General features: G+C 40.3%; 1 protein-coding gene across 1 annotated transcript in view; it reads right to left on the bottom strand.

Moving 5' to 3' along the window:
* APBB3 (amyloid beta precursor protein binding family B member 3) overlaps positions 1 to 24,264 on the bottom strand; it is a 71,654-nt gene that overhangs the window by 13,434 nt on the left and 33,956 nt on the right. Inside the window, exons 2-7 of the mRNA XM_018561906.1 lie at positions 13,858 to 14,033; positions 12,960 to 13,036; positions 12,695 to 12,755; positions 7,438 to 7,578; positions 4,922 to 5,049; positions 1,423 to 1,428 (exon numbers count right to left, since the gene is read on the bottom strand). Of these exons, the coding sequence (XP_018417408.1) occupies positions 1,423 to 1,428; positions 4,922 to 5,049; positions 7,438 to 7,578; positions 12,695 to 12,755; positions 12,960 to 13,036; positions 13,858 to 14,033 (589 nt within the window). The remainder of the gene's footprint in view (positions 1 to 1,422; positions 1,429 to 4,921; positions 5,050 to 7,437; positions 7,579 to 12,694; positions 12,756 to 12,959; positions 13,037 to 13,857; positions 14,034 to 24,264) is intronic.

Here is a 24,264-nt window from a genome sequence, read left to right as displayed (position 1 = left end):
GATGTAATTGTGCAACAAAATTGTGAAGCTTGGCAAGTCTGCAATAGTTTGGCAAGTCATTTTCAAACTTGCAGCTCAATTACTTGCTATCTGGGATAGTGATTAGAAAGTCAAAACGCCAGATCTGTATACTGTTCCCAGTTTAGTCAATCAGAATGTAATGTACCCATTGGGAAAGCATGACAGCCAGTCACCTTGCATTTTCAAAGAAGAGGTAAGCAATAATAACCTCTGTTTCCTATTACTAAATGTTTCCAACAGTACACAACTCCAAGCTCTGAAAAATTCCAAAGCAAAATTCCAAAGTAAAACAAAGAAAGCCAAAGCATTAAGGCTCAGTTCAAGTCCTTGAACAGCTGGTCAACTAGGGGAGTGAGACCGTAAAAAAGAATTAGGAACAGAAAACTCAATTTAGGATGAAGCAATATATTTCAAGAATTGCCACCCTCCTCAACAGAACTTGCTCACCTTACATTTGCTTCCCTACTACACCAATCAGCCAAAAGGAACATAGAGATATTCATGATACTTTCAAGTATAGGGAGCATGTGTCCCATCCCCTTCCTCACACCAGACAGCACTGGGGCTTAGTGATTGGCTGCTCATAAACCAGTGCTGTCACATGGGGCTGAGTAGAAAGTTCTCATCCTATGTAACAATTGACAAAATGGCTTCTTCTCTACACTTCCAGGCAGTAGAAGGAAGGTAAGTATGTGCAGCAAGGGATGGTGGAAGTAAAAGTGGACCTGAACTCAAAACATTAAAGGAGAACTATGAGATGAGTGATTTCCACTCACCTCATAGTTCTAGCCGACCTGTGACAATGAGCCTGTCACAGGTCGGCTCAGTAGATCGGGAGGTGAGCGAACACATACCGGGTTCGCTCACCTCTCGATCCTGTCACGGCAGAGACAGGGACTGGATTCCCCTCTCCCCGCTCCGATCTGCCAGCGCTGATTGGCGGAACGGACGGGGGAGGGGGCGGGTACAGCTGGCTCTGCCTCTAGATAGGCAGAGCCAGCTGTCACTCCCGCAGCTGGGCGGATCCCGTCGTCTAAGTCAGGATCCGCTCCGGCTGCGGCATCTCCGTATACAGCGACCCCATCGTTCTCCTTTAAGATTAGTATATGTTATAGGAAACATTTAAATCTGTTAATTGTGCCTAAGCAGTACCCGGAACGCGGGGAGAAGTTTCTCCACCAGTTTTAGGTGGTGGCCTATAGTCCTTGTTAGGGAGTTTACAGTAAACAGTTTATTGCTGATGTTGCCATCACCACTAAACATTTTGTACATCAAAATCATGTCTCTTCTTAGTCTCCTCACTTCAAAGATTTCAGAGATTAGTTCTTCTTTAAATGCATGACCAAAGTACACTTTAAGCACAGTTTATTATTAGAAATATACATTAATATATCTTCTTACCTGTCCCTTCAGGATTCACAGATGGAAAGCCAATAAGGATATAAAAAAAATCACATATGAAAAAGCTTGCCACAAGCATACAGAATAATGCATTCAGCCTTATCTATTTAATACAAGATACACCCAAGAGTGGAACTAAAAATAGCTTGTAAAAATGTCAGGAATGGGGTAACATTGGTCTATTCCTGGCTCCTGTTTACAGTTCTCCATTTATAATGCAGCTTTTTCTAGGTTTTATTCCCAAAGGAGCTACATGGACATGAAGAAAAGAAATATCATGCTCATTCATGTGACTTTGCTGTCTCTAAAGGCAATGGAGCACTTAGCAGCTGTACTCCAAAGGACACGTTTAAGATACTTCTATCATTCATCTCACATTGTATACCCTTGAGGATTCTTTGAACTGATTCATTCTGACAATAGAAGATTCTATAAACAGCTCACAGGTCCCTGTGGGCATCTTCCTTTCATGTAATGTGGACAGGTCAAAATCCACACTGGAAGTTAACTGCTGCAGTCTCAGACAATGTAACCAACAACAAGTTGGCAGTCCTGCTGTTGTCTGGAAGGCATCTGTCAGCATGATATAATATATATAGTTCTAGTTAGAAAAGAAATGTACATTTTGTTTTCATGAAAATCAGCGTTAATGCAACTCAGTAATATTTATAGCTAAAATTGCCGAAAACATAACCCTCATTTAAAAAATAAATAATAATTTGGAAAAAAACGAGAATGCAGTTTCCTTTTATTTTGCAGAAAAAATATATTGTTCCCAATGCTCTGCCAGGTGCACATAAATGAATTGTAGTTCCTCTTCCTTTGTGTGACCATTCCTTTTATGAGTACAACAGCTGTCAAAGAATATTAATGCAAATGAAACGGCAAAAGCAACATCTAATGACAGCTACCATACAGAAAGTAGGAACAGCTTTATTGCATAGGTGGTGAGGATTAAATGGGACTGAAGGTGGGGTTTAATATGACGTTTCTACACCATTTAACAATTAAAACTAAACAGAAAAAAACAACAGTGCCTACTTTCTTTATATGCCCCTTTAAAGCATAACATTCTCTTCAAAGCAATAGACTACATTTTGCAAAGGAAGCAAGCTGAGAGGATAGCTCCAATAGATAGGCATCCATCTCATACCTAACAAAAAAGGATTGTATTTATTAAAACTAGAACATGAAACAATATTATAGGCAGTGGCGTAACAATCACCATAGTGACCCAGGCGGCCGCTATGAGCCCCGGGGGAACAGTGGGGCACAGGGGGGCCCGGCCAGATGCTGTGTGCTTTCTTTAACACAAGTATATTTTGCTCTAATTTAGTCATGTGACTGTAAATTTCAAATCTTATCAGCCACAGCTGAAAATAACTGTCCCTTTCTTTAAATAATATGTTTATGTGTCCTGGTGTGTTAGCTTTGTGAATTGAGCCTATTGAATCATTATTTCCACTTTATCTTCTGGGGTGTAAAAGTTTAGTTTCTCTTTGAGGGAAATTACTTTTTTAAGCAAAAAAAGTTTAATGCAATTACATTATCGTGAGAAAAATTAAAAAGAAAATATCTAAAAAAAGAGCTTATTCAATGTTATTTTGCTGAAAAGATTGTTTTCTCTACATATTAAATGGGAAAAAGATAATTCTTGAAATATTGATGTCGCCACTAATCTAATTTTCTATGTGCACACTTGGCAAAGAAAATGGATACTTGCCAAGAGTGAACTCCACTTTGCTCATTTACTAATTTGGACTGGGGACCAGGATCTTAAGTCTTCTCTGACACTTTAATACCTTCTGGGCAATGTTACAGCAAGATCCTCTATTTAACATTAGTGCAACGTAAATTTAATTGCAAATTACCTGTTTCCAAGCAAAAGATAGTCATCATCCATCAGTCATCATCACACATTATCATTTGGCATCAGTGACAATTTTCTTTATTACCAAAATGCTAAAAGTCCTGCAGTAATCAGGAATTCCTTGCGAATGACTACTTTAAAGGATACCCTGTGCCTAGAATTTGGAGAAAATGATGTACTGCAGAGTTTCTCAACCTCTGGTGTGTGTCTTAGGAGGTACATATGACAGTAAATATGCTTGTTAAAATAATCTCTCTATGAAAATCTAAAGTAGCCTTTGTCAAATGTTTTAATACGGAGGATCCTTGTAATAATTCTATGTTCTTAAGGAACCCCTGCTAATAATTACTATATCTACTGCTCACTGATTATTAATGTGATTCTCAGTGGGAAGAAGGCTTCTTACATTTATGGTCATTTGAAAGAATCCTCTTTACAGATAGCTAAAAATATCACTGGTGTCAGTGATTACTTATCTGAGAGACAGAAATAGCTCATTGCTCGATGAACCCCGACCAACCTTTATCTCTACCTCTAGCTGGTTTAAAGTTTCGGCAAATAATAAATATTGGAGGAAACAAACTGCGGTAGATATGTTTAAGGAATTGCTTGTAAATATTGCATTCCCATTTAGAGGGTACTGACCTACTCTCAGAGGTACTGTAGGTCAATTGGCACACACCAAGCAAGTCTTTGGTATGTTTTTGTTGACGGGAGGTACAAAATATAGATAAAAAAAGTTACATATTGCTCTTGGGTTGTTTTTGGGGCATTCTGTCTTGTATCATCTTCAAAGTTGGAGTTTGGCCAACCCACATGCAGCAATGTGTGTCTCTTTATTGGCAGAGAGGCTTCATAAATTGAACTGAGATTTGCAGTTGGTGTGGCAGAGTTCTGATTTCACAACTGCAGGATGTCATGAGCATACTGAGTTCTCCAGGTCGTGGGGATTAGCTGCATGCTTTTAAGTTCTTCAGTCACATCTGCTCTGTGTGCTTACCTCTTTGTTGAGGTACTAATTAACTCACCCAGCTATCATACAGAGAAGGAATGAATCTGCTACAGGTAGCAATATGCTAGAGTGGTAAACATACAGAAGTTATTTTCCTCCTCAAAAAGTCATAGAACTGTGAATTATCAGAGACAAATATCCCTTCAAAGTGTATGTATTGCCTATTTTTTCAGCTTTAAATAGAGTAGTGAAGGGATACAATTCTATCTCCATCTTTTAGGTTTTCTTTTTGTTTGTTTTTTGCTGTCTGCCCCATTGGGGAGATTTTCCTTTGCTTCCTGTCCTGGAATATGTCAATAAGTCAGTTGTGAATCTCCCAGATAATACAATAGGAAGTGAGGGGAAATCTCTACACAGTGATAGGAATCTCCCCAGTGGGTGGGTGTAGGGCCATAGGCAGCAATAAAAACATGACAGAGATTCTAATTATTCCTTACTCTATCCAAAACCTAAAATATTCTGGCTATACATACACTTTAAACCAAACATACAATCGGTGTTACAATTCCGCTTTAAGGCCCATGCCCACTAAGACCTGTCTGCTGGGGGCTCTGACAACCTTGAGAAGGACAAATACTATTAACAATACAAATATTTACTATTAATAACCTGAGTACCTTCCATTATTGCAGCCAACACCCCACACTCGAATGTTGATGACGGGTTGAGAGTGAATCAGACTGTGATCTAATGGATCCACCAAGCTCATTGTATCTTTTTTCAAAATCATCACCATATTTTCCCCCTAAAATGTAAATAAAATACTGAAATGTCCACGATCATCAGTAATAGAAATATGTTGCTTGATTAGCTTAAAGCATATTATTAGGGATGCACCGATACCGAGCATTTGGGCGAGTACTCATACTCGCTAAAATGCTCCAATACTTACCCCGATACCAGAGATTCCCTGTGACCGGCAGTGCCGCAAAGGAGCCGGCTTTCCAGGCCAATCTTGACCCGCCTCCCGGCTTCCTGATTGGCTAGGAAGTCTGCTTCATGCTGCCTAGCGACACTGAGAGGCAGCCTTACTTCCTGACCAATCAGGTCAGGCCATGACCCGCCGCCCCGGCTCCTGGTTGGCTAGGAAGCTGGCTTCATGCCAGCTTCAGCCTGGCTTCATGACGCGGCAGCCTGGCTTCATGACCATTTAGGAAGCTGGGCAGCAGGTTAGCCAGGCTGCCTCGCAGTGTTGCGAGGGAGTGTGAAGCCGGCTTCCTAGGAAGCTGGGCCCAAGCTACCTCGGGATGCCGGTAACGGTACTCGGTATCGGCGAGTACTTATAAAAAAATATCGGTACTCGTACTCAATACCGAAAAACCGGTATTGGTGCATCTCTAGTTATTGGCATTCTGTAGCACCTGATAGGTGCCCATGCATCCCTTTATCCCTGCTTTTGCAGTGATGTCTATTTGCTAGGGCTCTAGTTATTACAAGGACAAAACTGTATTCAAGATACTCTTACAAATCGGTCAATGATTCAAAATCAACTACAAATACAACTTTTGCTCTCAAGCCAAATGGGGCAAGGACCTGGGAAGAGGTTGAGTAGAGGCCTAAGTAGATCCCACCACCAGGCCTTGTGCTAATATTCTTGAATTGTTCATATCGATTTAAACATACATAAACCAAAAATATGTTTAACACTAAGTAAGATGTCAAATAGTTTTAGTAAAAATATCCATTAGGATGACTGCCTGTGTCTATGCTGTGTATTCTACCAATATCAGGGACTGCCCACAAAATGACTGCAAGACAAAAACTGCTAAGAAACGTCTTTCTAAAAAAAACAACCAGATGTGAGATATAGGAAAGACTATAGCCTTGCTAGTCATTATAGCTCAGTGCCCTTAACCTCCTGACTGTTTTTTCGATTAGTTTCAAAAACAGCAATGTGACAGTGAATGGCTTGCAGCTTGTGGCACTGGCAATAGTCATAGAATTTGCAAACCAAGACTGCAGACCAAATACTGACCAAGATAAGCAAAGCAATTAGTTCTTCTACACATTAAGTTTCAGCCCTTACTGGGGAAATCAAATGTTGTATGGGTGTTTATCCCCTTTTCTTCCTTTCTAGCAGAAAGTAATCATATGCCAATGCAGGTATGCTACAGAAAGAATTTAAGAGTAATCACTAAAATACATACAGGGAGCACAGACTACTTTATTTTATTACTGTAAAGCCCCAATCCAACTCATTGCCGTTAGTCAGAAATATGGTGACCTGTGGTCCCCAAAAACACACTTAATTAATCCTCATTACTGTCTTATGTAAAAAATATTAATGCTAAGAAGTTTCTTCAAGCTACCAATTGCCACAAAACCTGCAATGGAAATTTGGGTGTAACCAGTGAAACAGGTGGCAAATTGGATGTTATACAGCATATAGTGCAGGAGGTTTACTCCCAGCAAACCTTGAAGGTGTTCTCTGGATTCTGAATGTAGTGGGTTACAGGAAACTCAGCTTAAAGTAAAGTGTGTGAATGTTCTGACCTAGTTTAAGTATTTACCATGTTTCCCCGAAAGTAAGACCTACCCCGAAAGTAAGACCTACCCCGAAAGTAAGACCTACCCCGAAAGTAAGACCTACCCCGAAAGTAAGACCTACCCCGAAAGTAAGACCTACCCCGAAAGTAAGACCTACCCCGAAAGTAAGACCTACCCCGAAAGTAAGACCTACCCCGAAAGTAAGACCTACCCCGAAAGTAAGACCTACCCCGAAAGTAAGACCTACCCCGAAAGTAAGACCTACCCCGAAAGTAAGACCTACCCCGAAAGTAAGACCTACCCCGAAAATAAGACCTAGTGTCTTTTTTTGTGGAAAAAAAAATATAAGACACTGTCTTATTTTCGGGGAAACACGGTAGTAGGTGGCATTAGAAGCGTACAGATTACATTGACTTGTTTCCTTAAATGATGTACTGCAGCTTGCACAGTTATAAAGGATGCCTTTTTACCCCATTTAAAAATTCTCTACATTGGCCAATATTTTTAGGGACAACTATCTAAGGTTTTCCGGCTCCAGAAGACAATAGAGCTCATGCAACATACAGTCACTTCAACACCAACCACATAGAGATGCTAAATGTGTCCTCAAATGTAGTCTAGTAGTGCTTGTATAATAGCAACTCACTTCATTTGGTGACATGTCACTACCATCACATTTAGTATGGGCCAGCTGTTGAATACAATTGTTAACAGTAATACTGCTCTTCCCAGGTGCTAGATCTTCTTCGGGTATTTCCACCCAGCCCAGGCAATGAACTGCAAAGCTCTGAAAAAACAAACAAAAACAAAGCACATTCCATTATATTTCAAACAAATGTATTTCTCTGTGTCATAAACTGTATTTTCTCCTACCTTATAAACTAGAAATAATCCATGAAACAACTAAGCAAATTAAATTAATCTTCAGAAAGCCCTGAAGCAAGACCAAAGGTGGGTACTCTGTAAGTATAGTTTTGCGAATAGCATCACAACAGCACGATGCAGAGCCGTAGCTAGCTCTTTTGCGCCCGAGGCAAGAACAAAAAAAGTGCCCCCCAACAGGAGTGTGACATGACCCAGTGCCGCACAAGCATCGTGTCATGTGATGTCATGTGCCCCGCCTCCAGGATGTGTTTTTTTATTATTTTTTATTTGTTTAATTTAATTTTTGTTTTACTGTTGTGTAGAGCTGCAGCTAACGATTATTTTCGAAATCGTTTAGTTAGCCGATTATTAAGTTCGATTAATCGGTTAATCGGATAAAAATTTAAATAAAACAAATTTAAAAAGATGGCTCCAGTGATGGACTACTAGTTTGTATTGAGATTGCAGTCCACCACAGGAACAAGCTTTAAGTGCAAAAAAAAAAAAAAAGTTTGGTGTGCAATATAGTGAAATGAAGAGGACTACAAAACCCAGCAATAGTACATTATACAGCACAATGCAGAATACCAGCAGCTATAGAGGACTACATATCCCAACAATACATTATACAGCAATGCAGAATACCACCTGCTATAGAGGACTACAAATCCCAGCAATAGTACAGTATAGTATAGTACTATGTGTCCCCAGTTATTTACAAACACTGCTGATCACTCCAGTGTTTGCTCTGCACACAGAGGATCAGTACATATCACCGATATGTACTGATCCTCCGCCGCTCGGACATGCACAGAGGGGTGGCACATCCTGCAGTTTTTCCTCTGAATCCCTGCTGCTCTCCCTGCCTGTATGGACAGAGGCAGCAAGGATCTGAGGAGAATTGGGGGGGGGGGGGCGGAGGACGGAGCGGCTGTCACAGCAGCATGGCCAAGCGGTGAGGAGAGAGAGAGCCGCCGGCTGTCATATCCTGTCCGAGCTGCTCTCTCTCCTAATTCGGCCCGCCGGCTGCAGTGCCAGATGGGGGAGAGCAGTGGGGTCCAGAGGAGAAGATGCAGGCTGTACCGTCCCACTTCTCAATGCCGTGCTGAGCCTTGGCTGCCCCCCCCATTTATTTAGCTCACCATCTTCCATTTATTTAGCTCACCGTCTCCTATGTCCTGTAATCATGTAGGAATCAGTGGAAGGAACCATTTTATGCAGCAGGGAGCAGGCATTTGAGACAGCCAAATACCGGTGGAGGCAAGAGAGCTGCAGCACAGAAGAGTTTTAAGGTACGGGCCTCTGGAAAGGTAAGTATTAGTTTATGTTGGTGCTTTAAGCTTCACTACTGTACAGGAGAAGTGCTGGTGCATTACTATTACAGGAAATGCAGTCTTCGCCTGTCCCTTCCATTCCCCTTTGTTGGGCTACAGCTTCAGCCTGCATCATTCACTCTGTAGTGTGATGGTACAGTCTTGAATCGTCAACTGGCTGTATGTTGATCAAGCCTTATTTATTCTATGCTCAGATACAATGAAGAAAGAAAGTATAGAAAGTGGAATTTCTAACTTTAGGACAAATGTAATGTTTGCCATTTGCCAGCGATGTTAAAACAAAGATCAATCAGGATTTATAATGCAGAATTTTAAAGAGGTTTTCTTGGAGCCAAATGCAACTTCAAAACTAGAAACACAAAGCCCACAGCTCACTCCTATCATGCGTCCTTGTAATCCACATTCCGTGCACGGATAACTCTCTTCTGGAGTTATAGGCTCAAAAACGGTACAACCAGCACACAATGATGTTACTAAGAAATTCAAACTTTATTCCACTTGCATCTATACAAAGAACAACATCTGACACGCTTCTGCCTTACTCGGCCTTAGCTATGACTAAGGCCGAGTAAGGCCGAAACGCATCAGCGGTTGTTCTTTATATAGATGCAGGTGGAATAAAGTTTGAATTTCTTTGAAAGATCATCGTGTGCTGGTTCTACAGTTTTTTTCCCAAATGCAACTTCCTCTTTTGGTTAATCTCTGTCCCAGCCTTACATGTAAAAAGTTTTAAATAATTGTAATTTTATTGATTTTCCAATAATACAAAGGGAAAGAAACACTGACAGGCGGCAGGAGGTAGTTGAGCTTAGTAATCAGGCAATGCCTGCAGGTAGGCAGCTTTATAAATGATAGTGAGTGACGGAGAGTAAAAAAGAAGAAGGGAGCAGGGATTTTTACAGGTTCAAACTAAAAACAGCTTCCACAACAATGGTGGAAAGCAAGGATCACAAATCAGAAACGAAGGGTAATCAAGCAATAGATCACTATAGCAGTAATCTACTTCTGGAGCCTCCATACTGAAAGGAAGTGTGGTGACATCACTCCTTATGTAAACACAATGATCTACAGATTAGTTCTATGAAGCTCCAATGGAGTGATTTATAGAAGCATAAAAAGCACAGGAGCTGGCTGTTTCCGCACCCAGGACCTGCAGAAGCCACTGAATCCTGATGCCAAGCTGTCATATATCAGCAATGAGGTCACTATTTATCAAATCAAAGACTTTACATACTTATTGGTGCTTGGAAGCTAAAGCTGGCTATACACTGGTCGAATTTGAACTGTGGCTGGCCCTGTCGGCACTACTTGGCTCAACTTAGATTACAAAATCACGTATGGTTACCTTTAGAGTACTGTTCGGTACGAATCTGGAGCTGTTTCCCATGGCAACCAATCAACGTCTACCTTTCATTTTCAAAGCTTAGTTGAACAAAATGAAGAGAGAAGCTGATTGGTTACTCTTGGCAACTATTCCAGGTTCTGTATGTTTCTGTTTTGATCAATTCCCCTAATGGCTTTTGTATCCAAACAAATGTTTCCTTTGGACTATAAGGATATCAAAACTCAAATACAGATGTCACCAGCACGAAAATTCCACATCAGTGCAAATCCATTTTATTGATAGATGTCCCTTCAAATGACTCGGTCGTTTGAAGGGACATCTATCAATAAAATGGATTTGCACTGATATGGAATTTTCATGCTGGCGTGCTAGTGACATCTGTATTTGAGTTCTGCTGTGAGCGGTGCTATCCGCAGTCATTACGACCACCTTTTCAGATATCCGGTAAGCAGTGCTGCAAGATACTGTATATGGATACTATAAGCAGGGCTGGATTTACTTTCACTGCTGCCCCAAGCCCAGGTTGATCATTGCGCCCCCCTCCTCGCCAAACCCCCTCCCCCACCCAATGGAGAATGGCAACCAGATGGCAGGGGCGGCAGGGTTTCCACTTTATTATTTTTGTCAATTTTTATCTTATCCTTATTTTTTTATAATTTTTTTTCTTATTTTTTACTTTTTAATCGCCTTTTAATTTTTTTAATTTAATCATTATTTCTTATTATTTCTTACTTTTTTTAAACATTTTTATTTGTTTAATTATTTTGTATATCATATTTTTAATTGTTTTTACTTAACTTTATTGCTATCACACAGGAGCTAACAAGCCCCTGTGTAATAGCATTTGGAGGTGACAGGTTCTCTTTATAGAACCAGTCACTTCCAATACAGGAGCTCTAACTCAGCCCTGTGCTGGAACTCCTGTGACAGCTGAGAGGGGAAGGGAGGGGGGGAGCAGCGGGGGGAGGACGGACCTGCAGTTATAACAAGTGATCTTGGCAACATCGAGGAGATCACTTGTAAACAAACAACTTCCCTGCTCTACATTCATTTAGCCCTGCTTGCCCAAAGCAAAGCTAAATGTGGAAAACAACTTACCACCCGGCACCTGGAACTGCATGTCCCGGGCGTTGGGAGATTCCACACCCCTGCCGTCCCTCTGCTCCCTCTTGCCCTGAGGCCGGCCTCAGTGGCCTTGTGGAAAATCTGGCCTTGACTATCAAAGCCCAAGAACCAAAACGTAATATATTGTAGCTTACTAAGTCTGTGGATGTGCATTTGTTTTCATTTTTCAGAAAGTACGGATACCTACTGATCCTCACAGAAATGCAGTATGCTGGTCACTTCCTGCGAGTTGAACTGAAAGCACAAGCAATCTTACGTTTAAGCTATCTTCTGTAAACGACAAGTCCCCTTGTCCCCCATGTAATAAAGATTAAGAGAGGAAGACATGTTTGTAGTCCATATCAGGAGAGAATCCTGGGTGGCAACATGGCTTCCTTTATAGATAAAAGTGGGGGAGTGAGCGTAGCCACCAAGGAAATGGAAATGTATTATTTACAGGAACATATAACATAACCAGAGCACCTGTTGGTGGCATATAATTCATAATCAGGAATTGCGCAATCCCAAGGGTTTCTGCAGATATATCCCAACGGCCAGCCAAGTTTAATCACCTGAGGTTGGCTGCTGGGAGATCATTTAGTCCCACCCTGTTGTATGTTCCTTGCTGCAGCATTGTGTCTCTATTCCCTATCCTCTGGGATCCACAACCCTTGCACCTTCTATTTTCTCTGCCATCCAGCTCCCTTGCCAGGCCTTGCTTGCCCTACTTCCCTTTGCTTGTTACCCTGAGATTCTTTGTAATTAGCTTGTAGTTAGGTATTTATTTCACTTTTCCACGTCACACAGTTTGGTTATTGGTTTATTCAGTATATGCGTGTGTTATATTTTGTATGTTTTCACTGATAAATTGTGTTGTCTGCACTTAAATTTTGGTATCCTCCTTTGTGTAACTCAGATATCTGGTCCCACCAGATCACAGGTAACGTCCTAATGGTTTCCTGATACCTGGTGGAAATAGAGGAAAAAAAGCCTGAAAAAAGAAAACCACAACATAAGGACTGGTACGCTGCAATTTAATAAATATTTGGTTTTGGGTTTAAAAACTTTTCCCCCCGGAACCTGGACAGGGAGAGTCTTGAATAAATAGACTTTCTGGAAGTATAGACATACATAGTATTTGAGGTTGAATAAAGACATAAGTCCATCAAGTCCAACCTATTGCATACTATATAACATATAACAGTTGCCTTGCTACTGAAAAACACAAAATATTAAATATTCCATAAAGATATTACCTTACAGCTTGGATCATTAATACTGTAAAATAAATCATCCTCATGCCATGGAACTGAAAGCCTATAAAGTAGAGAAAAAAGTATCAGCTTATATACATGCTTGCCATTGTAACGTTGCAATACAAAAAACCATCCACTCTATACAATGTGACCTCATACGAGCAGAAATACAAAATGTTTCATGCACATAAGGTTAGAACATTACGCCAACAGGGATTAAGTCTGACACATCACCACCTGCTAAAAAATTGAAACTGTTCCCTACCTTCTGCCAGATGTAGATGCTGTTCCAGGAAAGGGCCGAGCTGAAGAAACATCACTGACTGAAGTCCTAAGAACTTTCTGTGCATAAGAACAAAATGTAACCATTTTACATTTTGATATCTTTTTCTTTACCTTTTGCTGATGTAAATTTTAGAGTGTGAAAAAGGTGAGCTGCATAGGACAGTACAATACTGCATTCCTACCCCAGAGCTCTAATACAGGGCTTCTTAAGCTTTTTACCATTACAATCCCCCAATTGATTGCCCAATGTGTCATCATCATCATAATCATCACCACTTAATAGAAACAATCTAAAAGTTTAAAGAGCATTATCCTTGACAGACAAATATTTGTGTGTAATTATATACTATGACAAGTTCAAGGCTCAGTATAGATTTTTATGGGGACCTCATGTTTTTTCATGTGGGGCACCCCATTAAAATACATACCAGACCCCTATCTAGGATAGATAGGGGTCTGGTATGGATTTTGAGGGGGACCCCATTCCATTGTTTTCCTTCTGCAGGGGTGTCACTATTCTCAGGCAGTACCCACCACTCTCTCTGTTGTATTTTTATCTAATATATACTGTACAACATGCAACAGTGGGAACATACAAAACTCCCAAGTGGACAAGAACAGAGTTGTGATTTATGGCACAGAGAAAGAAATACCATGTAGAGAATATATGATCCAGACATATACTCAGCCCTCTATTGCTCCGTCTATAATCAAAGTATCACTTTGGACAGACCAACCCTTTAAGGGTAAAGGACATCAAACATACTTCAGTTGTCACTTGTTTTCAGCATCAAGAGACCTGCATCGAGAACTGACAGTGCTGAACTCTTGTCTTTGAAAACCAATGAAAAGCTAATGTGCTTCACATCATTTTATACCTTTTCCTGAATAGCACTCATACTATGGGATATTCCTGAATTGTACATCGGGTGCTGCCACTGAGTGGTTCCTGTCGGCACATGCCAGTAATAGGTGCCAGAGGAATCTCGGATTGTTCTCCATCCTGGTGGAAGGTCAGGATCAGCCTCAAGATTCTGGTCACTCCAAAGGTTATCTGCAGAAAAACAAACCAAAGGAATATAACTGGTGTATAGTATAAATCGACAAACACTAGACTGAATATTAGGACACATTGGGGGTTGACTACTAAAGGAGTATAAGCATGTTCACTTTGAAAGGGAATTTTCACTTGGCTTAGAGAATTCCCTTTGCAAAGAATTCCGAATCACATGCAAGGTAAATGAAAAAAAAAACAGGGATTTTGCTTGCACATGATTGGACAATCAAAGTCAGCACAACTTTCCCACATTAACTAAGCTAAGTGAAAATTCCCCTGTACAGTGAACATGATCTATTCCTTTACTAAATGAACCCTATTGTATAAATGTGACACAAACACCAAAATTGTTTGTTACAAACACTGCAAATTCCACAAACGCATGGTGACGTTTATCAATACTATTTCAGTGTTTGCAGTCACCGTTTGTAATTAGTAATGCAAGTTATTATCTACATACAAATTGCATATTAACCTCCTGCAGACTGACCACTATATACATATACAGCCAGTCTATTGCCTCAGTGATCCGGGAGGACATACCTGTATGTCCTCCTGTTGCGTCTGTGTACCTGCGCCCAGAGCACGAAGAAGCCACTGCTCTGGCTGTCATAAGAGCAGAGATCATCAGCTTCAAGCACAGGGTCAATTGAACCAGCTTTGTGTCTTGTAATCACTTTCATTGGTTTGGTTATCACAGCGATCACAAGGCAATGTTTACATTGACAAGCCCTCCTCTTCCTCTTATAACAGAGGCAGGGGAGAGTAAAGGAACTTATGACTGAAGAAGTCATGTATTTATTCGTTTCTGGTGAGAACAAGCTGCAGCGGGAACAGCACAAAAAGTAATAAAGTTAGTCATCATTTTTAACCCTCACCTCATCTCCTGTATAGGTCAGCTCCACTCTATCTCTGCGCTGAACTTTATATTAACCCCTTCACCTCCATCATACTGCACATCTGTACATTAAAGTGACATTAAACCCTCAGATTTTTTAACATAAAACAATACTGTAATGTGCGCCTTACTGTAATCCATGGTTGTTTCCCTTCTCTTTGATGCTCTTCCTTTTAAATTTGTATCTGTTCGCATGCTTGGAGAGAACTTCCCTTTTCAGCAGACTGCCTTGTCTCAAACGGTGTCTGTGTATACGTTTCTATAGGCTGTAACCTGAGCCAGCACTAAGGGAAGAGGCCCTGAGCTGAAAAGGGAAGTTCTCCCCAAGCATGAGAAAACATGAGGATTTAAAAGGAAGAGCATCAAAGAGAAGGGAAACAACCATGGATTACAGTAAGGCACACATTACAGTATTGTTTTATGTTAAAAAATCTGAGGGTTTAATGTCACTTTAAACCTTTCATCTCCATCTTCCCCACTGTATGTGACCTGTACATTAACCCCACTGCCTCCCTCTGTGTATGACCTGTACATTTCTTGTAGCTAATGCTCCATTACCAAGCTCTGTATTTTAACCCCCTCAGTATTCGTTTTTTAATTTCCAGAAAATTGTGCAAACAAATCAGGCACCTTGAAGTGTCTTATTAAAAAGTGGTAATTTTGTTTTTTATTTTCTACTGTCCTGGTACTTTTAGTTGGTGTTTCATAACAGAAAGTAAGGAAAACTGTTTGGTTTTTTTATCTCTCAAAAATATATATAAAATTAATTTGGGTATAGTGTTGCAATACAGGGTATTTCTCAGTCGAACTTTCACAGCACTGAAAAATGGCTTGATATTGTTTAACATGGCTTAACATGACATGGTTTAACATGCTGGTACTGAAGTGGTTAATATACACGCAGTGAGCATATCTGCACCTGATTAAAAAAAAGCACTTATCACATCTTAGTCCTGTGATAGATGTGAAGTTGAATTAACTAGCGTAGGGAAGGTAAGCAGACAGTCATTATTTGGTCATACCATCACACAGAACTAAATCTTTCGCAAAACAGACATCTTGGGGTTGATTTACTAACCTTATAAACACACCACGAACATGTATACACCTCTGTAGTGTGTTCCCTCCCAGCATGATCTATGGGTGGAATCTAAACATCTTTGTAGTGTGTACACACTCAGCAGGTGTGTTGTGCAAAGCCTTGCATGAATTACAAGGTGATGTTGTGTAAATTAGCTCTATGTTGTGTTGCTTGCGTTGATGAATGCAGGAATGTAAATGCATGAGCTAACCATTTTTGTCTAAACTGTGAAGCAGCATTATATATGCATCATGTGCATGATTTTCCCATATATGGCATTAGTGGAAATATGCTTTTAGAGACTTTTTGGTTGATAAATACGCTTTGCTGCGTAAAAATCACACGCACATAGTGCGTGCGTGTGTTTAGGTTAGTAAATCACCCCCATAGTGTCACACTAATGTTTTACCATTACAAATTGCTCCATAATTAACAATTTTAATAAATGTCCCACAAAGTTCCATTTTTTACAGTGGTCTGTAAATACAGGAGTTCTTTATACAGAACTCCTGAAGATTCAGTTTCCAGTGTGCACATGTGTCAGAGTCTGAGAAGTCATTTAGAAGACCAAAGGATGGAGCATCAACAACACGGACTCACACTGCAGCCGCATTTGTTTAGCACAGCATTTCTTAACCTTTTTTCAGTCACAACACCCTTGAAAAATATGCAACATCTCAAGGCACCCCAGTCTAAAATATAGAAAAACGTAAATGTCAAAAACGTGTGCTCCCTCCAAAATGTGTACTAGACCCTTATCCCAGACTGAGGACAGTTATAGATATTAAAGGGGGGACCCTACACACATATACCAAAAAAGGGGTCTTTTTACATCAAAGGCCCCCTTCAAATCAGTTACCCCCCTCCAAATCACAAAATTCACATCAGAACCCTTCATCACATCAGATTCCCCTCTGTATATCAGATATTCCTTTACAACGGAGCCCCCCTTTCATATCAGAGTCCACCCTTTCCAGTCATAGCCCACCGCCCCTTCACATCAAAGTTCCCCCTTCACATCAGGAGCCTGCCTGCAGCGTTGAAGGCATGGCACTGTTTGAAAATTATGAGGAACCCCTGAGGATGGCAGGCGGTACCCCAGGGTGCCATGGTACCCTGGTTGAGAAAGGCTGATTTAGCAGACTGCAAAGCAATCATTACGATGGTTGTTTATATTGGGTGAGAATTAAAACTTTCTATTAAAGCTCATGTATATGAGTCCATAGCGCATCTAAAAACAATCACACAATAGAAACAAATTTTTATGTATCATATAACAATCTCCCTGTATTAAATCCTAGAATTATAAATAAACACATTGATGAGCAGATCACTCAGACATGGGGAATCTGAACTTAAAAGGCTAGGATAGCATATCTCTAACGATGATTAAACATAATCAAACTGATCCACATAAATCATAACCTAATTAAATCAGAGATGCGCACGAGTTAGAGATGATTCTGGCTCATGTGCATTTATATAATTACATCCCTTGTACAAGCTCTGTGTTTTTAGTCACCAAGAACGATGCTTGGTAAGAATTATGACCTGAATGTGGTATTGCCCTAGGTACTATCCTACAGGTACTGTAAGATATTATAAACGGCCCTGTTAGGGATCAGTAAAAACATAGATACAATAATATTGATGGTCCTTCTCTCTGTTATATTGATACGTCAAACATATTGCTGTATTTTCTCTAAGATCTGTTGCTATTTCTTTCTGTCTACTGAAGAAATCTAAAAATACACTAAGGTCAGCCTGCTTTCCCTTGTAAACTCAATCAGGTTGACACACTGCAGCTTAAACCCTATTAGAAAATTGGAAAACCGTCTCCTAGCTGCAAGATACGTCACGTCAAAATCACACTGTGCAGGGATTTGCCATGTTAAATTAGATGTAAATAACACAGGGCTTGATGAGCAGATAGTGCTGTGAAATAGACAACCTTGTAGAAGATAACATGGTGACACACAATAAATATCAGCTGCTTAAACTAAACATAGCAGGACTATAATTTCTACAAATGTGGCCATAGATCTCTGTTGCATATCTGAAAGTGCTGTATATGTGCGGTGTGAGATCTCAGGCACTGCTGCTTCTGAATGCTAGTCTCAGGGGAATCAGAGCAAGATTCTGTGGTGTCACTATTGTGCTGTTCACTGTTCTCCTTGCTGGAGGCTCTGACATGAGAAAGCAAAGTCCTGCTTGTACCAAGATGGCCATTGACATAATTCTGCACAATTGTGTCTTTTGCAAATTGCCGCCAGCTATAGAATTGGTAAAACAACATAATCCTAATTATATATGGGTAAAATTGGTAACACAACATAATCCTAATTAAATATGGGTTAAATTGGTAACACAACATAAATCCTAATTATATATAGGTAAAATTGGTAACACAACATAATTCTAATTATATATGGGTAAAATTGGTAACACAACATAATCCTAATTATATATGGGTAAAATTGGTTCGACAACATAATCCTAATTATATATGAGTAAAATTGGTAACACAATAAAAATCCTAATTATATATGGGTAAAATTGGTAACACAACATAATCCTAATTATATATAGGTAAAATTGGTAACACAACATAATCCTAATGTATATGGGTAGTGAAAGCAGGCTCTCCAGTATGACTCATTCCAGCAGGTACAAAACACTCTTCTACTTATCACCTCTCTGCCTTTCTGCTGACAATCTCTTGATCTTAGTTAATGCAAATGTTTCTACAATAAAAAGTCTGTTTAAGATACTTGCCAAATTATAAATGTATTGAAGTACAAAACAATCGTTTACGCCGGGTCATCGCCATAATCCTTTGATGTGCTTTGCACCATAGCATGCTTAGTCATACAGCCCCACGCAGAAGGATTTGCAAAGGAAAAACATTGCAAAGGATTTGCTAAAAGAGTATCTAAACTGTATTTTAAAATGTAATATATTGCAGTTTATCAGCCCTTAGTTGGGGTGGCTGACTCCATTTTTTTCAAGCTTTTTTTTCCTTCGGAAGGGCTAGATTATGTTGATTGGAGCATCTAATAAACAGATCATGTTGATCACAGAGCAACATTCACCATATTTATTTCCAGAGAATTTTTGTACATGTCATTCTGAATTGAGATGACCAGCGAAATGTCTCCAAGAAAAATACAGCAAGTCCAGTTGCCTTGATTTATTTTTTATAGATATACCATGACCTGGATAAATGAGAACCTTCACAGACTAATAAGAGTGCAGTACAGGAAGTTATCAAAAGACAATAAACAGGCAATTTTATATACTTTTCAAATCGACATAACAAAACGCTCTTGGTTGTATGTGTAACAATAATGTGCAGAGCTAAAAAAATAAATTATTGAATACAATTCGGTGAACATATAATATTGTATCCCATGTGTGTGCCTCCAGTCAAATGAGCAAATAAGTCATCAAAAATATGAATTAATAATATTATAAACATATAAGCAAAAAAAGTCTTATTAACAACAATCGTGATCGTGCAAAGAAGATGCGTAGAATAATCCACCGCCAATCTGGATAGGACTCTCAAGCACGCAGTTATCACAGAAAACAGGCAGACATTCACCTCCACCCAGTGAGTATGAATGACAAAATGGTGCTCACCTGGCGAGGTAGACCCACAGAACTAGGTCTCAATGCGCATTTCCCTTCTTAATAAGCGGAGGGATGCCTGTACAACGAGATAGTTTCCTCACATCACAAGCATCATTATTAATATTTTGTATGCCTTGTTTGCTTTGCTCATTTGAGTGGAGGCACACACATGGGATTCATTATTGTATGTTGACCGAATTGTATTCAATTATTTATTTTTTTAGCTCGGCACATTATTGTTGCACATTTTTTCAGATATATGCTTTATATCCTTAGTGCTTAGTAGCTCTTATTCACATTTACTTACTGGCTTTCAGAGTCACCGGCTGCAGTCTCTTCTCCCCCTCTCATGCCGGCTACAGGGAGAACGAGACGGCCGGTGACTCTGAAATCCCCCGCTGCTCCCCTCTCGTACATCAGCTGCCAGCAACTAATCGAAAATCAACTAATTGATGATGGGAATAGTTGCCAACTATTCTCATCATTGATTTTAATATATATTTTTTCATAAATAATTTGTTAATTTATGACTAAGGATTCCTAGAGCACTATGACTGATTTACAGAAACAGTAAGTTTGTTTGACTAAAACTTTGGATGGAGCCATCCGACAAAAGTCATGAGTGTGTAAATTTAATCTTGAACTATTATAGCGGACCTTTACACTCAAAAATCAAATTCTACCAATGCATCCCTTTATGTATGATGATTAATAATAACTAGGAATGCACAGATACTTTTCGAGTACCAGTGCAGATACTTGGCATTTTCATGAGAACTACCAGGGTTGCAGCGGTTGCAGCTGGGACCTGGCTCTGGCACTCCACCACTGTTCTGAAATCATTAGTCTTTATTGTTTTAGAAAAACTGTCACATGACAATAAACAAAAATGTATCAGTATCCGTACGTGTAAGTACTCGGCAAGTACCAGTACTTGTACTCGCAAAACTGATATCTGTGCATCCCTTTATTTATATTTATAAAAACAAAATCCTACATTAAAACAGAGATGTACTAATCCCAGGAGCTCCGTGTGCTCCTTACAGATGACAGCTGCCTCCTAATTTTTGAATTTTTCTCTAGTGTAGTCTTGGAGCTCAAAAGTATCAGTACATGTACTCGTACTTGTACCGAGTACTGTACTTGGTATCTGTACAACCCTAATAATAACATAAACATGTCACTTGTAAAATGCTGTTACTTTGAAATACTGCACTTACAGAGCATTCAATTCCTGTTTTGAAAGGGCAAAAAGACTTCAGTTTGCCAGAGCAATGCATACTGGAATTGCGTTGTCATCAGCAGAGCATTGCTAGGAAATCTCCTCTGTAATCTAACAAGATCTCAGGGAAAGGCATTTTTCTCCCCAGAGATGATGTGCATGGTTACATGCCCTAGTCACATGTGCCAGAAATGCAGGCAGTAAATGGAGAGCTAGTAATCTGCCCTTAGTAAACATGGCCAGAGATATAAGGCATGCAAAGAATACAAAGCCGGCAATTATCTAGAAGTATGTGTTTGTAGATTGTCATTACTAAACATTTCTAAAGGTGTGCTTGTTGTTATTTTAAAGATATGGGTAAAGGTCCACTTTAAGCTGTGTGTTCTTGAGCATTGTGTTTCTTCTGGATGTGGTTCCTCCCACTAATATACAGACTGGCAGGAGGAACTACAGTGTGTTTTGGGGGTGCATGTACTCAACACTGCCAGAAGGGTTGGACAGAGAACAGAAACACCCCAGAGTTTTAACACTTAGGCCAACAGAAAGTTAAGCATAGAGAATCTAATGTTATAGGTTGTACTTTCTGTAGTTGTGACCCTACTGTTGTAGTGACACGGTCACTTTAAACACAGGATACACAATCTGAATAAGCAGAATTTATATTTACCTAAATACTTACAAATAATATTTTTCCATTTAACTTTTTTAGTTTTAACAATAATAAAGAAAGAAAATATATACAAGTGTTAATCTGTAGAGAGAGATGACTTTTTTTATACATTGCACACAAACAGAAGGGTGTTATTGAACAATCTCTCTCAATCTTTCCACTCATTGATAACTGCAGTCTTGCTTTTGCTGTCTCTTGGGGTAAATGTTTTCAAATGGGGGTATTCTGCACAATTAGTGAGATTCCACACAGCTTTTGTGTTTTATCACAACATAAACACCACTTCCAGCATCATATTAAGCTGCCCATACACTGGTTCTGTTGATTCTTTTCAATCTAACTCTTGAGTTTTTCAGTTGATTTTTATTGAAAGAGCCGGTCCGAAAAAACTTAACAGTGGCTTCCAGCCAATCAACGGCAGTCACTGTTTGAGTAATACAACAGCCCAATGGGTGGATTCCCCATCTATGTTGTTAGTGTGGTTGGGGAAATTGAGAAAAAAAGCTCACAGAGGGTTATTCACAAAGCTGCCGAAGGCAGCCATATGAATAACCGACCCGAAGTGAAGTGAGCCGAACGCTGTTTGGCTATTCACTTCAGGCTTGTACGACTATTCACTTCAGGCTTGTACGGCTATTCACTTCAGGCTTGTACGGCTATTCACTTCAAGCTTGAAAGGCTATTCACTTCAGGCTTGTACGGCTGATTTCAGGCGTACACCGACTGAAATCAGCCGTACATCGGCTTGCTGCGGCTGGGTTTGGGTCGGCCGAACATGCTCAGCATGTTCGGCTGACCTAAAGTGCAGAAGGAGTTCGACTCAGCCGATCCAACATCTGGATCGGCTGAGCCGAACCTCCGGCAGGCTACTCACTGCTGTTCGGCCTACACTCATAAGGGCCGAACAGCAGTGAGTGAATAGCCGAGCGGCATTTGACTTGGCTATTCTGCTCGGTACCTCCGTGGTACCGAGCAGAATAGGAAAACTGTTAAAAAAAGTTAAAAAATGTAGAAAACTATTGGGCGGAGCTAGCAGTGACAGCTAGCTCCGCCCAACTGTTTTCTATTGGCCCTGGACCAGCTGTCATAACAATGAGAGCTTGTCGGGGCTGGCGGTGATATCAAAACCAGCTCTGCTAAGCTCTCATCGTAATGACAGATCAGAGAAAATGACCTAGTAACCTACTAACCAGGGGACGCTGTTCTATCATTACGATGAGAGCTTAGCAGAGCTGGCTTTGAAATATATATATATATGCTGCAGTTCCCCATCAGGTCCATCAGCAGAGGGCGGGAACAATGCTAGTTTACTATTGGCTATTGCAAATTGAAATAGCCAATAGTAATGTCCCAATGCTTTTCAATGGGAAAATGTCATTTTTTTTTTTTCTATTCTGACATCGATCGTGTCAGAATAAAGAAAAAAAGACACAGCTGTGTTTCTCTCCTTGGCGGCCGGGAGCTGGAGGCTCCCAGAGCACCCAGGAGAGTTTTTTTTTTTTTTACAGCAGCAGAGCCGCCGGACAATAGGAAACTATTGGGCGGAGCTAGCTGTCACTGCTAGCTCCACACAATCGTTTGCTATTTACTTTTTAAACTTTTTTCACTGTTTTTCTGTTCTGCTCGGTACCTCTGAGGGACCGAGCAGAACAGCCGAGCCGAATGCCGCTCCGCAGCATTCAGCTATTCACTCACTGCTGTTCAGGATCTTTAAGAATAGCCCGAACAGCAGTGAGTAGCCTGCCGGAGGTTCGGCTCAGCCGATCCAGATGTTGGATCGGCTGAGTCGAACTCCTTCTGCACTTCGGGTCGGCCGAACATGCTGAGCATGTTCGGCCGACCCAAAGCCACACGAAGCAAGACAATGTACGGCTGAAATCAGCCGTACCAGCCTGAAGTGAATAGCCGAACAGTGTTCGGCTCACTTCACTTCAGATCGGTCATTCACTCGGCTGCCCTCGGCAGCTTTGTGAATAGACCCCTATATGTTGATATGTATCTACATTAACATTTATTTCTGATTACATTTGTTAAAATAATTTGTGATTATTTCATGTCCTGTTCTTCCTTCTAAGGTGTCTGCATGAGGCAGAATCAGCATAGGAATCATGACAGCAGGGCTCACACGGTTCCTCTGAACATAAATTATATGCTCCATGAGGGTCTTGACCTTTTATGGAATTAAAGATTTAATCATTTCACAAGAGATCAAAAGATACAAATGCAGCTTCCATGAAAAATCTAAGTGTATAAAGTCTTCATGAAATCCAAAGTGTAGCACATAGCACTAAAATTTCCATACATAGTACTGTATAAACACTGAGTGGCCAGATTATTATGACCACCCCATCAGTACTTCGTTGGGCCACGAGATAACTCCACGAGATGACTTTGTTGGGCCGCCTTGTGACTCCACGAGATCTTGAAAGGTCATGTGAGGAATCTGACACTGCACTGTTGCCCTTCTGTTGTCTTGAACCAGTCTTGCCACTCTCCGTTCTGCCCTAACATTGACTAGTCGCTGACGGCCACAATTCGCACGCTCAGACCCAGATTTTCGGCTGACAGTCCAGTCTTTAAACACTTTAACAATGAGCCCCTCTTGAACATTTAACAAATTCTGCTGTTTTGCTGATACTCGCTCCATGGCTCAGAGCGCCAACAATCATCCCACGTTCAAAGGCTGTTAAATCGCGTTGTTTACCCATATCTTCAGAAAAAAAT

Source organism: Nanorana parkeri, unplaced genomic scaffold (assembly GCF_000935625.1).
Source record: "Nanorana parkeri isolate BGI_ZX_2015 unplaced genomic scaffold, ASM93562v1 scaffold550, whole genome shotgun sequence".
Classification (NCBI taxonomy): domain Eukaryota; kingdom Metazoa; phylum Chordata; class Amphibia; order Anura; family Dicroglossidae; genus Nanorana; species Nanorana parkeri.
Note: the sequence above shows the minus strand (reverse complement) of the source record. Positions and strands in the feature narration are given on the sequence as shown.